This window comes from Gymnogyps californianus, chromosome 1 (assembly GCF_018139145.2).
Source record: "Gymnogyps californianus isolate 813 chromosome 1, ASM1813914v2, whole genome shotgun sequence".
NCBI classification, from domain to species: domain Eukaryota; kingdom Metazoa; phylum Chordata; class Aves; order Accipitriformes; family Cathartidae; genus Gymnogyps; species Gymnogyps californianus.
In genome coordinates, this window is record NC_059471.1 from 85,682,394 (window position 1) to 85,696,668 (window position 14,275).

A 14,275-nucleotide genomic window follows, 5' to 3' on the forward strand; every position below is an offset into this window, starting at 1 on the left:
TCATTAAAATATCTTACAAGAGAAACCTCAAAAATTGTATTATACAGCTGAGGAAAATGTTTGTCAAAGACAAGGTAAATTTATTTTAAATGAAAGATCTACAAATGCTCAAATCCATAATTAAATGAGTTGTGTAAGGCAATATAGCCAAAATACTTATTTCTATTTCCATGTTCCGTAAATAAGACTTTTCTTTCTTCAAGTGGGCTGCTGCTGTCCATTATTCATTCAGGATTCAGAGTACAAACTCCATTGTACTTCTAATTGTGCAAAATTGGAGACATTTGCTAACATAATGGGAATCTAAGTGTCCTTTTTCAAAGAGAAAATTTACTAGTATAAACGATCAGTTTATTTTCTTCCCTAGATATATCCATATAACAGTTAATATGGCCATAGTTACTGTAGTGCAAATACGTCTAAGATCAATATAACTGATATATAGCTATAGGATACTCCCTAGGTTACTATTTATGCCCCTTTGAGGCATTTTTATATCTGTTACTTCATTTGCACTAACAGGCTTGTGTTGCTTTAACTATACCCATTCACATACATACATGGTTTGTGATTAATCATGGCCCTGCTACGTCAAAGCAGCAGAACTAGCTTAATAATGAAGAAAACAGTATGTCAAAGCACAGTTGGATATTGACAAAAATGCTGTGCTCTGCTAAACATATAGCTACATTGACCTGGTGTTTCTGTTTAAGTAACTTTTTGTAACTAAATGACTTTTTAGAAGTTTTAGGGTAAGTGGTTTGATGACAGTCTTTTAAGGACTTTTGGTATATTTGTGGTTCACCTTCAAGGATTATTGTCTTCACAAGTGCTTTCTCTAGAATGAAAACAGCTAGTAGTATGCTTATGATTAAAATGCACTCCTTGAATGTTAAAGTACTGATTTTGCGTAGCCAGGCTCAGTGGCCTCAGTATGTTGCTTCAGAATGCTGGAAGCATGTTATCTTCTAGCAACTACAGTATAACTCTTGTAAATAATGTCTTTTAAACATTTAGAATATGCTTGAATTGCTAGAAGAAATGCCAAATGGAGTTCCACCAGAAAAAGTGAAAAGCTATATCTACCAGCTAATTAAAGCGATTCATTGGTGCCATAAGAATGATATTGTTCATAGAGGTAAGTGTGTAGTTCTCCACATGGAAATATGCCCCAGGTAGGAATTCGCTTTCTAAACAGAAAGATGTTACAGCTTGAAGTAATTGCATTTAACATAAATCTAAGCAATTGCTTTATATCAACAGAAAAAAAAAAAACCCTGTAAATTTGGCTGGGTCTTAAGCCTGCTGCGTGACTTCAGATAGTTTTAAAACTAAATTCATCTACATATAAAGCTTGCTGTCCACTGTCTTTGGGGTATGATATAAAGATTGTATCATATGCACAGCAAAGTGAAACTGCAGTACAGACATTGCCAAAGGAAAAAGAATTTTTTTAAACATTTCATGGCGCTCAGTCATTTCACTTTTGAATCTGATAATAGAACATTAGGAGAAAAATAACCCAAAACTTAAAGCTTGGTCCCCCATGTTTTACTGCTTAAGGCAGTTCCTCCCAGCTCCCATGAGTTCAGCTCTGTATATTTACTTACTCCCCTAAGCTTCAAGCACTTAGAGTACATATCTTGATGTGTGACTTTATCTAGTTTTATGTATTTTATCCTGATTTAATAACATTGTATTTTGCTTTGTGGCTTTGCAAGAGTAGTATTTCTAATTAATGTTTCCGATAAATTAAATTTCTCATACAATATGCTATTTATATTTAAGACTGATGAAACATAAGCAAGAATCTGAAAATATTTTGTAAAGTATAGTTTGAAAAATATACCATATATGGATACCACAGTATCCATATAGGAATGAAAAAACAGGCTTAAAACTAGACAACACATTTTTTCTAAACATATGACAAGAGGTGATCAAGAAGATCATCATAACTGAAAATGTTGAGTGCAACACACTTAACATTTTATTGGTTAACTGGGTAATTAAATGTCAGTGCTTTGTATTATTTTGCAATATGCAATATTCTGCATATTGGTTTGCTGCCCAGGAATATCTGTAAGCACCTTTTATCTTCCCATATTTTGTTGGGAAACATTTTAAAAGACTTCAAAAGGCAGAAAATTAATTCTGCATATTCACAAACCGAATTGCTGGAAGCTGTTTCAGCAGTTGCTCTTGTAATGCTTCATTTATGATTGCATGAATATCTCTAAATACGTTATAATGAAATAATATTTGTTGACAAAGTTCAAAATTAAAAAGAGAATTTAACAGCATTTTTTTTTCTCTCTCACTCTGATACTCCAGATATCAAGCCAGAGAATCTCTTAATAAGCCACAATGATGTTCTGAAGTTGTGTGACTTTGGTAAGTTCAATAGATACCTGCTTCTTACCTTTTTAAAGAAAATCTCTTGCAGTGGAATTTTGCCTTATTCTTATAAGAGGTCTACAGTATGTACTGTTTAAAAGCCTTTTAGTGGTCAGAAGATTACTTCTTCAGGTTTGTGGCTAGTACTTTAATTTGAAAGATCTCTGGGCTTAACTTGCATACCCTGTGAAATACCTGTGTTACCATGTCAATAGAAACACTGCATTTATCTCTTCCTATATTTGACAAGGTTTTGACTAGCAGTGGCACCCAGCCAGTTTTACTGGCACCCAGCTGAGAACAGCACAGATGATAAGCTGATAAGCTACAGCAAAACTAGGTTTATCTGGCCTGTGTATTAAAAGAAAAGATAATTCTTCCTTGTTTAGTAAAGACACAATAAACTTATACTTTTTATATATTTTTTGAACCACTGACTTTTATGGACTGTTACGTGTGTAGTTATAGGTCAACTTTTACTGTCATGTTAATTACGGAATCATGTGTCCACATATGATTAATGACTGAATGGCTGGAGGTTAGAGTCGGAGTTGTACGTGTGATGGTAACTCTGATGTTTCCTGACCTATCAATACCTGTTTAATGTCAGCCTTAAGGCTTTGAAGAATCAGCATCCAAGCACAAGGTGAACTTTGCCCATGTAAGTAATCCCCAGAAAGACAACAGGGCGGAGTGTACACTGTTCCAACAATCTGTATTTTTATTCTAAATGCTACATAAACACAGAATAAAATATTGTTCCCTCTAAAAAGCTTACCGTTTGGCTTGTTAAATAAAAACCAATTCCATGGTGCTACCCAAGGGCACTTTTCAGTGAGAGTGGTTTGAAAGCTGTCATTTCAAACCTCTGCAATTTTGAATGAAAAGAAGAACTGCTAAAAAAATAGATTGAAATAGTTTTTTAGGAACACAAAAAAGGCGTTTGTCATTTGCAGTGCTGCTTATTTCTTTTAATCCTAAAGGCATTTTTGTTTAAGCATTCAGAAACAATAACCGTTCTAGGAAAAGCTTTAGAAGATTTGGTCGATATGAGTTCTTTGAATTAAGGGCAATTTACTCTGCATTGTAAGGAACTGCACAGCTCTGACAGAACACCAGGGTGCTGTTGCCCGGTGCCCTCAGTGCCTTTGCCTTTTCGGTATCCACAGGCCTCCTGTCTGCGCTGCTGTGGCCGCCATCCCCTGGCAGCTCTGTGTCCAGGCTGCCCTGGCACCATTGCCCAGAGCTGGTGGGGCAGGATTTTTCCCTTACCCTACACTTACTTTCAGGGCCTTGCCCCTGCAAAGCAAACCCCACTGGGGTTGGCAGGGCCAGGGCTCTCCCGGAGGGGTGAAGGCTGGTGTAGCCTACACCTTGCTCTCTCTCCACCCCTTCACCCCCCGCGCCAGCGTTGGGTGGTTAGGGGAACCAATTGCTGCCTTGTGCAGAGCTTAAGAACCAATCAGTGGACAGTGCCTGCCCCTGACCAGTGTGTGCTCCAGTCGGGGCTAACGGCATCACAAGCAAGAACAGCCAATGGGGGCGTGAGTGGGTCCTGATGGGAACCGTTCACCCCCACCTCCTTCCCTGGCCCTTGCCCTCCCTCCCTCGGTTTTTTTGGGGGGGGGGAGGATGTCCCCCCTGAAAGTAACATTCACCGTTGGCATATGCCGTCAGCTAACAAATCTCTGCATGTGGACTCGTGTCAACATCCTCTGTGCAGCAGTATTACAGGAAAATAAAAAGCCAAACAAATGGTACGATCGTGTTCTGGATGTCAGTTTTCTCACTAGATATAGATGATGTGAATTCTAGCAGTGATGTTCTGTGTAGTCCGTCGGCTTGCTCATGCTGTACGCCCCAGCCACGTTCTCTTTCTGCTGTTGGAAGAGACATGCAATCACAATGTACTTGTGGTGCTCGGCACAATCTCAAGGAAGGCAAACTAACTTATGGGAGTTTCTGTTGTTCTTACCATTCATGTAGGTTAGTTTGAATTTTGATCAACGTTTCAGATTTAGTTGAATTTAAAATTCCCAGCAACTCTTATAATTTGGGATTAATTTTTATTTTTTAGCCTCATTGCTAATTGATGTTATTGCTAGTAGCTTAAGCTATTACTGTAAAATGTCTGTCATTTTACAGTATTAGCCACAAGTGTTTCCTGAACATGTACAGATTAGGAGATAAGAATTTGCCTTTTAATATGATTTAATGTATGCTGTCTGCCTACGTAACTTAATTCATGTTTTGGAACACAAGTATTTGTCACATACAGTGCCACATTCCTCATGCGATAACAAAGGCAAAGAAAAGGTCTATGCATCCATCCCAAAGCAGATATTGAAGTAATTGGATGTTTCTGAATAGCCCAGTGGACAAAACAGTTTGAATAGAAAAGTTCATAGATTTTTAACAAGATAGTTCTTCATAATCCTTGTGCCATGTGTTCTGTACATATCGTGCTAGATAAAAATGAGATTGAATGTCGTACTTGCCTGGACACATGTTGTGTGGGTGTCATTTCTGCCAATAGAATTGGAAAAAGAGAACAGTACAAAACGCCGATTACAGCAGACGCATCTGACTGTTGGAAATCGTTAGGCTTTCTGACTAGTGTGTTTGCTGTTTCAACACCAGGGTTTCAAAATTACTTGTTTTAGCAATCTCTTAATCTCTGTATGATGCCTAAGCATAGAAATCGTGAAACACAGGACTGGAAAAGACCTCAAGAAATTCTCTAGTTCTTCCACCTACTCAAAGAAAGGATTAAGTATGTCCGTGTCATTCTTGACAGGTGTTTGCTTAGCTTATTCTTAAAATTCTGAATAGTGGAGGCTCCCTAGTGTTCCTAGGCATCTATTAAAGTACTTATATGTCATTAATGTTAGAATGCTTTACTTTATGTCTAACTTAAATTTGCCTTATTTCTCTATAAGAAACTGTCAATCTTCTCCTTTTTTCCTTACACTTTTTTCCTTGACATCTCTCCTACCATGTTCTGAGTTGTTTAAAGTCCTTTCTTGAAATTTCTTATTTTGCTGCTTCTCCCTTCTTGCATCGTGATGTATTTGCAAACTCTATTGCGTTCATAGTTGCTCTCACCCAAATAGCCTTCTGTCTTCATCTTCTAATCTATTCCTTCTCACTGTTTAGAGTTTGGTCTAATCTTCTTCCTAGTTACCTTCTCTTATTTTTGTATCAAAAAATTCTTCCCGATACCTCAGCACAATGTGGAGGAAGGAACAATAAGCTAACTCCACCACGACAAAAAAAAATAATTGTGTCCTTAGAAAGGTGCTTTCTTGAATTATTAATTCTGTCCATCATCTTTCAGCATGGTGTCATAGAGACAGAGCAGTAGTAAATCCATAAAATGGTTTCTTACATCACCCAACAATATATAGATGACACTGAAGCCCCTGACGATAATTTTTCTTTCTGTCTTGCCACCTCAAATCAGTGCTGCACCTAGCCTGTAAAGTTGGGGGCTGATTTTTCAGACTATGTTAGCTGCTGCTGATTTCTGGACATAGTTAGTAGCTCCTGACTGTGACCAAGTTCCAGTAGACTGGCCTGGAGGGAGGAGGGTGCAGCCTTCACTTGTCAATTCTTCTGGTGCACACGGGCTCGTGGGCTGCCAGGCTTGTGCATTACATAGCCCATGTGTTTAGTTGTATCATGTGACTCTTTTCTTTCTTTTCTTTTTTTTTTTTTTTTTTTTTTTTTTTTTTTTTTTTTTTTTTTTTTTTTTTTTTTTTTTTTTTTTTTTTTTTTTTTTTTTTTTTTTTTTTTTTTTTTTTTTTTTTCTTTTCTTTTCTTTTCTTTTCTTTTCTTTTCTTTTCTTTTCTTTTCTTTTCTTTTCTTTTTTCTTTTCTTTTCTTTTCTTTTCTTTTCTTTTCTTTTCTTTTCTTTCTTCTTTCTGCCTTTTCTTTCTGCTTTTCTTTCTTTTCTTTTTTCCATTTTCATTCAGTTTGGGGCTTCCCACTGTTCATTTTGGCTGTCCCATTTCTTCAGTGTAGCTCCTGGTTATCTTCCTTCTCTTCCTTAAACACATAAATGAAAGATTTCACTGACAAGATTAATCAGACAGGTCATGTGATTTGAAACAGAAACAGGGCTGCCTAAGCAGTTCTAAATATAGTAATGTTTAGAAATTTACTCAATCTCAATGTTACAAGTAATAAAAAATTCCTTTCCAGCTTTTCTCCAGTAGCATAAGTAATGTTCATTAAACTTTATGGGAACAGATCAGAATTATTATTATTTTGGGACAACTTTGAAATATCTGTTCCTCATCATACATGCCTTTTAGTTTACTAACTCTTGAAGGTAGAAGTATCTTGCAAAAAGTAACCTCTGTAACCTATGTCAGTAACAAATTTATCATTGTTTTCTCAAATCACTAGTGTAATAATAATAATCTACATCCAAGCCTTTACTTCAACTTGGAGTAAATTAGTGTTCCATAGAGGTGAGTGGGGCTAGGCTCGTTCATACTAAGCTGTCAAATGAGATGCACTTTCAGAATACTAAAAAAAAAAAACCAAACCAACCTTACAAGCATAGTTGTGTGGGAAAAGCAATTTTGGCAGCTTCTGCATAAGAACTCAGATACCAAGAAAAATGACTATTGTGTTTAAGTAGCACTTACTGATTCTGAAAATGAAATTATGCCTTGTACATCTGCAACACTTTGGAATTTTTATTCTTCATCACTCATGCAATAATGGAAAGACTCATAGTGATTCACTGAAGTGAATTTTGGACCAAGTTTTAATGCCACATCCCAGTAAGAAAGTATTTTGAAAATGTTGTTTCTGCATTTCAGTCCCAAAAATTTGTCTCAGTTTGAGCTCTAGTAAGGAGCCTACACATCTGGAGTCTTGCTGCTGAGATCTGTCTGTCCTCAGTCTCACCTTAATATCAATTATTTGTTTGAAAACAGTAAGATACTTGATACTTTTCTGAAAACAGTGCCAGCATCTGCCTTAGAGTACTTCTACATGAAAAATCCAGTAACATCATTACTATTGTGCTCAACTGACTTTTTATAAATGGAGGAGAATGAAAACAAAAATATAAATTATTCCTACATCTGGATTTTCCAGTATATGCACTCTTCTCACAGTCGGTGGTCTTAATTGTTATACCTTAGGACAGAAGTTAAGTTTTGGTACAATTGCAAATAAGTATACTTTTTTTTTTATTCTTAACAAAATGATTTGGAGGAGGAAGTTAATTTGGACTTGGTTTCTGATCCTAATTCATTAAGACCCTTGTTATGAATATGATGCTAAAGCAGGTGGGAAGCTGACACATGTGGAGTGAGCCAAATGCAGTTATAGCAGTTTTGCTGATCTTTGGTAGACTGCTACCTTTTGTAATTTTGGGGAGATGACCCTGTTCCTTGCCAGGTCAGGGAGGAGGTGTCCTTAGATGAGAATAATACGTAGTTTCTTGACCAGTTAAAAAAGTTGAATGCAGTGAGACTGTAGTAGTTAGGATGAATGACTGGATGAGTCTACTCGCCATGCATGTGTTATGTTTCTAATGCTATGAATCTTCTTCTGCAAACAGCATCTCAGTGAAATTTAGTAGCAGTATTTCAATAGCTTGCATGGCATACTGACAGGTAACTTTTATCAATCTGTTTTGATTATGGCAAAGCACCAAAAGTAATAGCAAAACCCCATAGACTTCTGAGGAGAGTACACAAGTGAAGTAGTCATTAAAGCAGACATGCTGACTTTCACTGTCATATCAATAAAAGCTTGCATTTCGGTAGACAAGCAATTGTTGGAGACATCATTCTGCACTAGGGTTGTAAACAATTTGCTTCTGTATAAATAGGCGTGACCTCTTACTGCCAAAATCAGTGCTGATATGCATATTGTATTTAAAATAGGATATAATCTTTCACACTGTTTCTTTGACAGGCTTTGCTCGTAATCTCTCTGAAGGAAGCAATGCTAACTATACAGAGTACGTGGCTACCAGATGGTACCGCTCACCTGAACTCTTGCTTGGGTAAGTACAGTTTGTAGAACTGCCATGATAAATCTTGACTGCTTCTTTATATTTTTTCAAGCACATTTTGTAAGATTTACCCATGGAGAGCTGTGGTTGATTTAAAGGGAGGATTTCAAAAGGCTTCCAGATTTTCATTAATTTTTGTTCATTTCCAGTAAGTTGGCATGAATCATTGACATGTTGACCTATCTTGAGCTGAGCAGTGTTTAACTGATTAAAATATGAAGCTGAATTATAACAGATGTACTTCAGATTCCTGCCCCCCACCCTCCCCCCCCAATTCCCTTCAGAAGAGGTTTCCATGGTAGTCCTGTACCCTGAAATGTTCCATCAGCCTTGTGGTGGACATCACATAGCAATGGCAGCACAGCTTTCACCACGCTACACTCCTAGTTCTCTTCATCCTTTGGGTCAAAACTGTGATTTAGTTTTCCTTCCAGTTACCCTTTACCAGCACTGCTGAAGTGGCTCAGAAGGATGGTGCTAGCTTTTTACTAGTCAGGAAGAATTTATTGAAGGAGGCTGTATGAATCATTTTAATAAAGCACTGAGAAGTTAGTGTTGCATTGCCTTTGAAAGCAGTCATTACATGAGTAGCCTCAGCCAGACAATTTAGTTTTACTCTTTTATTAATCTGTAAAATGAGTGTTTTACTACCTCACAAAGTTAAACAGATTTTCAGATACTATACGAACAAATCCATAGGACCCAAAAGGGCAAAGGAAGAGACAAAAATAATGGGAGATCTACTGTATGTGATCTTCCCATTACTGTCAAATTTAACAGTGCATTATTATAAACTACATGAACACTCACATAGAATACAATTCCTATATGTATAGCATATATGTATTTATATACACATATTCTAGAAATAAGGAATTGGTAGCCACAAGATGAATCAAAAAAGTACTGGTCACTCCTAAGATTCTTTAAGCAAGATGTTTCATGCTGGTGAGAAACAAGTCTGTCTTGGAAGCTTTGATTAACACTGAACTAGACATTTCTTGAGTAGGTAAAGCATTAAGTAATAATTATTCTGTCGATAAAGTCATCCCGCTATTCCCAGATCTGTGCTAATCGAATTGGTAGGCAGTTGCGTTGTTATGTGCAGAATAGTATGTTAAAGCTGCCATTAAAAACCTCAAAGCTCAGTTTTTCATATTTTGGAGAAAACAGATATTATTAAGCTTCCAGCAAAGTGCATGTGTGTATGTGTATATATAAGTATAAAAAAAGTTTTGGAAAGAAAGCATCAATTGTGACCTGTTTAGTTACACAACATTTTACTCTTTGTCTATAGTAGTAATGAGGATTTAGGAGGAAAGCTTGGCAGACGTAGTATTAATTTGACCTGCAGTTTTCAAAACTGTTTCATTACCAAAGGAAATTTAGCAGGAATCGTGTCTGTTTGTAATTGACTAAATTTGTTTGATTAGCTTGTAGAGAAAGGAAGGGCTTATGTGTATTTAATGCATACGACTTCAACTTCACTGGTGTATGTTTTTAATGCCAAGTTTTTCTGGCACAAAGTGATGTCTGTTTCTTGGCAATCCTGTTCTATTTCCCAGACACTCATCTTACCCATTCCCCCTTCCCCTGCATTTACCAAATCTTTATGAATGTCTAATATTCAAAAGTCTTCCCAGGATTATTAAATATATACATTTTAACAAATACAGTTTTACTGTTTCAATTTTTAAAATGTGTCCCAGAGAGGTTTCCATTTTGCGATAAAGTTCAAGACTTAAATTTCAGGAGAGGAAAGAAATCACTGCCTAATTATTCACAGAACATCCAAAATCTACTCACTTTGGAGAGCCTCAGGTAACTGTTAGTGGAGTACTCTGTACCCTTTGATGACAAAATATTGCTAAAAGCCAGTCGATTTTAAGGCATACCAAATTACTAGACGAAAACATGTTTTGGAGAATCTAATTTGTGCAGGAATAGACTATAGTACTTCTGATTTGTGGTCTCTCTGTCCTGCAGGAGTTACTTCATTTATCCAGCCACATCACTCTTGCATTGTTTGCCTGTTGTGATCTGACAAGACTGATCCTGACAGTCAGCAGAACAGGAATCTTGAGCATACCTTTTCAGATAAAAAAGTTGTAGTTTACTCTGCCACTGCCTTAAGAAATGGGTATTTTCTGATTCGTTTCTGTTTGAACATGGAGTAAATAGTGGAAATGTCTTAAACTGTGATTCAGCTTCGTTTATTCTTGTGAGCAAGGACAGGTAATGGTCTCTGCTTCAAAGGAGTTTTAGCCCATTCCTCAGTTGTAACCCTAGCTTGTTCTCCAGTGCCTCAGCCTACAGAAACCTTTTCCTCATTTCACATTTCAGTGGAGAAACCTGCCTATTAAAGGAATTGCAAATAAAGGTGTGCTTGTTTTTCTGTCATAATAAAAAGGCAGGTTTTTTAGTTGCACTCTCACAAACTATTTTGCTTACAGAGCCTCAGGTTTTAGTGCAGCACAGAATATTTTAAGAGCAGATCCTTGGCTTTGGAGTCTGTTCTCATCTGTGTTGCCTTGTGCAGCATGGAGAAAAACTAGTCCTTCCTTGGCACTCAGACCTGACCTAATGGGTGGGTTGGACTAGCAGCATCACAGAAAGGACAAACATTGAGTCTCTCAGCAAATCCACAAGTAGTCACTATGCGACATTAATAAGGGAATTATGAACCCACAGAGCCATTGTAGTAGTAGTACTTCAGGAGTTTTGGCATGCTCTGCTTTGCCACTGGTGGTTCCTTGTCAGCAGTCTATTCCAATGAGGCTATCCTGGTTTCAGCTGGGACAGAGTTAACTTTCTTTTTAGTAGCTGGTACAGTGCTGGGTTTTGGATTTAGTGTGAGAATGATGTCGATAACACTCTGATGTTTTAGTTGTTGCAAAGTAGCGCTTATCTTAAGCCAAGGACTTTTCAGTTTCCCGTGCTCTGCCAGCAAGCAGGTGTGCAAGAAGCTGGGAGGGAGCAGAGCCGGGGCAGCTGACCTGAACTAGCCAAAGGGGTATTCCATACCATGGAACGTCATGCCCAGTATATAAACAGGGGGGAGTTGGCCGGGAGGTGCGGATCGCGGCTCAGGAACTAACTGGGCATCGGTCAGCAGGTGGTGAGCAATTGCATTGTGCATCACTGGTTTTTTCCTTTCCCCCCCCTTCCTTTTTTTTGTTGCATTCCTTTTCATTACTATTATTATTATATTTCATTATTACTATTGTTAGTATTATATTTTACTTTAGTTATTAAACTGTTCTTATCTCAACCCACGAGTTTTACTTTTTTTTTTCCTTTGCTTTCCTCCTCCTCACCCCACTGGGAGGGGGAAGGGGGAAACGGCTGTGTGGTGCTGAGTTGCCAACTGGGGTTAAACCACGACAGGGGCAAACTTTGATTTTGTGATGATTGTGAAAGGACTGCAGTGTCTCATGGCAGATTCTGAAAGGCAAACGGTTCTTGAAATTTTGCTTTCCTACTTCAGCTTTCCTAGCTACCGTAGACTCCTGCAGTAGGCATCTCAGTGAGCCTGTAGTTTCACTGAGGCTATTGTCCAGCTGGAAATGCTTTCTCACCTTCACCTAACTAAATCATCTCAAGGGTTACAGGGTCCTCTGGCCAAGTGCCCCCCCTAAAAGTGTAGTAACTAATAATGAGTAATCAATGGGGAAAAGTCAGATATTTTTTTCTTTAGTCTGAGGGTGTTCTCTCTCTAAACATCTTTAATCATGAACATAAGGAAGGAGCGAAGGGAACAGATTTAGGATAGGATTTGTCACCTGCAACTCCTGGTGCTGTCTTATTCCAGAAATAGGCAAGCCAGCTGTAACTTAAAAATCTCTTGAAACAGAGGTTGAGTTGTTGGATTACAAGTTTCAAAAATAAGAGACTCAGTCAAATATGTTTTCAGTTCAGTCTTTGTTCCAGTGTTTATTCTTTTTATATGCTTTTTCTTTGACATGAGAAGAATTCTCCAGTTATTCTGCTCAAAACCTAAACATCCAAAAGAGATTCTTGGAATAGTTGGATGTTTACAAAAATTTTTTACAAATTCAACAAGCACGAACTCAGGCATACAGAAAAGGAGTTGCTTTGGTCTATAGTAGGAACAATGAAAAGCCAAATGTATGTAATGCGTTAGCTGCTACACAGTTGAGGTAGGCAGCTAAGCAAGCTTGCCGAGGAACAGAACCTTAGAGTGAAAATCAGAAACTGTCCAAAAGGATTCTGTGTTTCTTCAATGTTTGTGCCTTTAGACTGAATGTTGCAGTAGTCTACCACTCTCTTCTTTTCATACAAACTTCCATTCTATACAGTCCGATTTTCTGTCCTACATGTCTTACAAACCATCCTCAAGCCCATAGTCTCTCCTGACTAGAGTATCCATATTGCTGCTTCTTCCATTAAATACCCTTGTATGTAGTCTCAAGAAAAGCTGGTACAGCCCTTGCCGGTGTAACACTCACACCACTTAGTTTTGTTTCTGATTAATTCCCTACACCTCTTCATTGCTGACCTTGCTTCTTTTGTCATTAGCAGTTTAAAATACCAGGTGCCATCCTCCCCACCACACAACTTTGCTTGCACACACAGAGGCCACCCATCAGAATTTCTCCCCAAAACCCCACCTGTGGCTTTGCTCCAAAACAGGAATTACTTATTTTATGATGCTTTCATTGCTTCCTCACCTGTGTTTTTTAAGGAATAGTTTTCAGGGGCATTCTGTTTTCTCTCTAATTAAAATTTCGCCGTATGAATGCTGAAAGAACAATTTCTTATCATTTCTGTTCTCCCAATGGCCAGACCCAGTATGCCTAGCCACCTATTAAGCACAATGGAAAAAGAAATGCAGTGCAGAACTAGAGCACAGTCATTAACCCCTGGAGAGAAGGGAAGTTAGTGCTAGTTTAACTGGGAATGGTAACTGCTTCGCAGTCAAAAAGATTATTCTTGTATATAAGATTTTTCACAAAGGTAACCAGATCCCTGGGGGTACTTGAGAATTCCTCTCCTGCCTTTTCAAGCAGCGATACATCAGGCAATCCAGGGCAGAAACAGAGGGCTTGGTACTTGAGGTAGTTTCTTTAATATCAAAGTTTATTTTTTCTGTGTTGTAAGGAAGTGGGCCATGGGAAATATGGCCAATAAATTGAAACAGCTGAGTAAGAAGACAGTGTCAGTGGGTGAAAAACATTGTACGTTCACTTTACAGAGCCCCTTATGGAAAGGCTGTGGATATGTGGTCTGTAGGCTGCATCCTGGGAGAGCTGAGTGATGGGCAGCCCTTGTTTCCTGGCGAGAGCGAGATTGACCAGCTCTTTACCATTCAGAAGGTGCTAGGCCCGCTGCCAGCCGAGCAGATGAAGCTCTTCTATAGCAACCCACGCTTCCATGGCTTGCGGGTAAGAGAAAGCTTTGTTCTTTTTTTTTTAATTTACTCACACAGTATTTACAGTATTGTCATTGTTGCTGTCAAGGTTCTTTTCATTTACATTGTGCATTATCTATTGCATGTGTTTCTGTCTAAGTATAGGATATTTAGATTATAAGGCATTCATAATTCAAAGTAAAAGTCTGATTACACCGGTATTGAGTTTTATAAATATGTTTGTTCTACTGTTAAAAGTTGATTAAAGATTTTCTTTCATTTCTTTGACTTTTTTTGCATGCAAGTTAGCATTTATAGCCAGCTTAGCATTGCCCTGCCAGGTTTGCACTGTGAAGTTTAGTGGCATAGCTCTGTCAGTTTGGACTGTGGAAAATTCATGCCTGTTGTCTTCAGGCTACTCTGCTGGAAAAATCTGAGCCATAGATGCTGCTATCATGGCAGAAGAGC

The 14,275-nt window shown here is 38.0% G+C and overlaps 1 protein-coding gene across 1 annotated transcript in view; it reads left to right on the forward strand.

Moving 5' to 3' along the window:
• Positions 1 to 14,275, forward strand: part of CDKL5 (cyclin dependent kinase like 5) — a 133,770-nt gene that overhangs the window by 88,981 nt on the left and 30,514 nt on the right. Inside the window, exons 6-9 of the mRNA XM_050899380.1 lie at positions 1,018 to 1,138; positions 2,335 to 2,394; positions 8,337 to 8,427; positions 13,652 to 13,841. Of these exons, the coding sequence (XP_050755337.1) occupies positions 1,018 to 1,138; positions 2,335 to 2,394; positions 8,337 to 8,427; positions 13,652 to 13,841 (462 nt within the window). The remainder of the gene's footprint in view (positions 1 to 1,017; positions 1,139 to 2,334; positions 2,395 to 8,336; positions 8,428 to 13,651; positions 13,842 to 14,275) is intronic.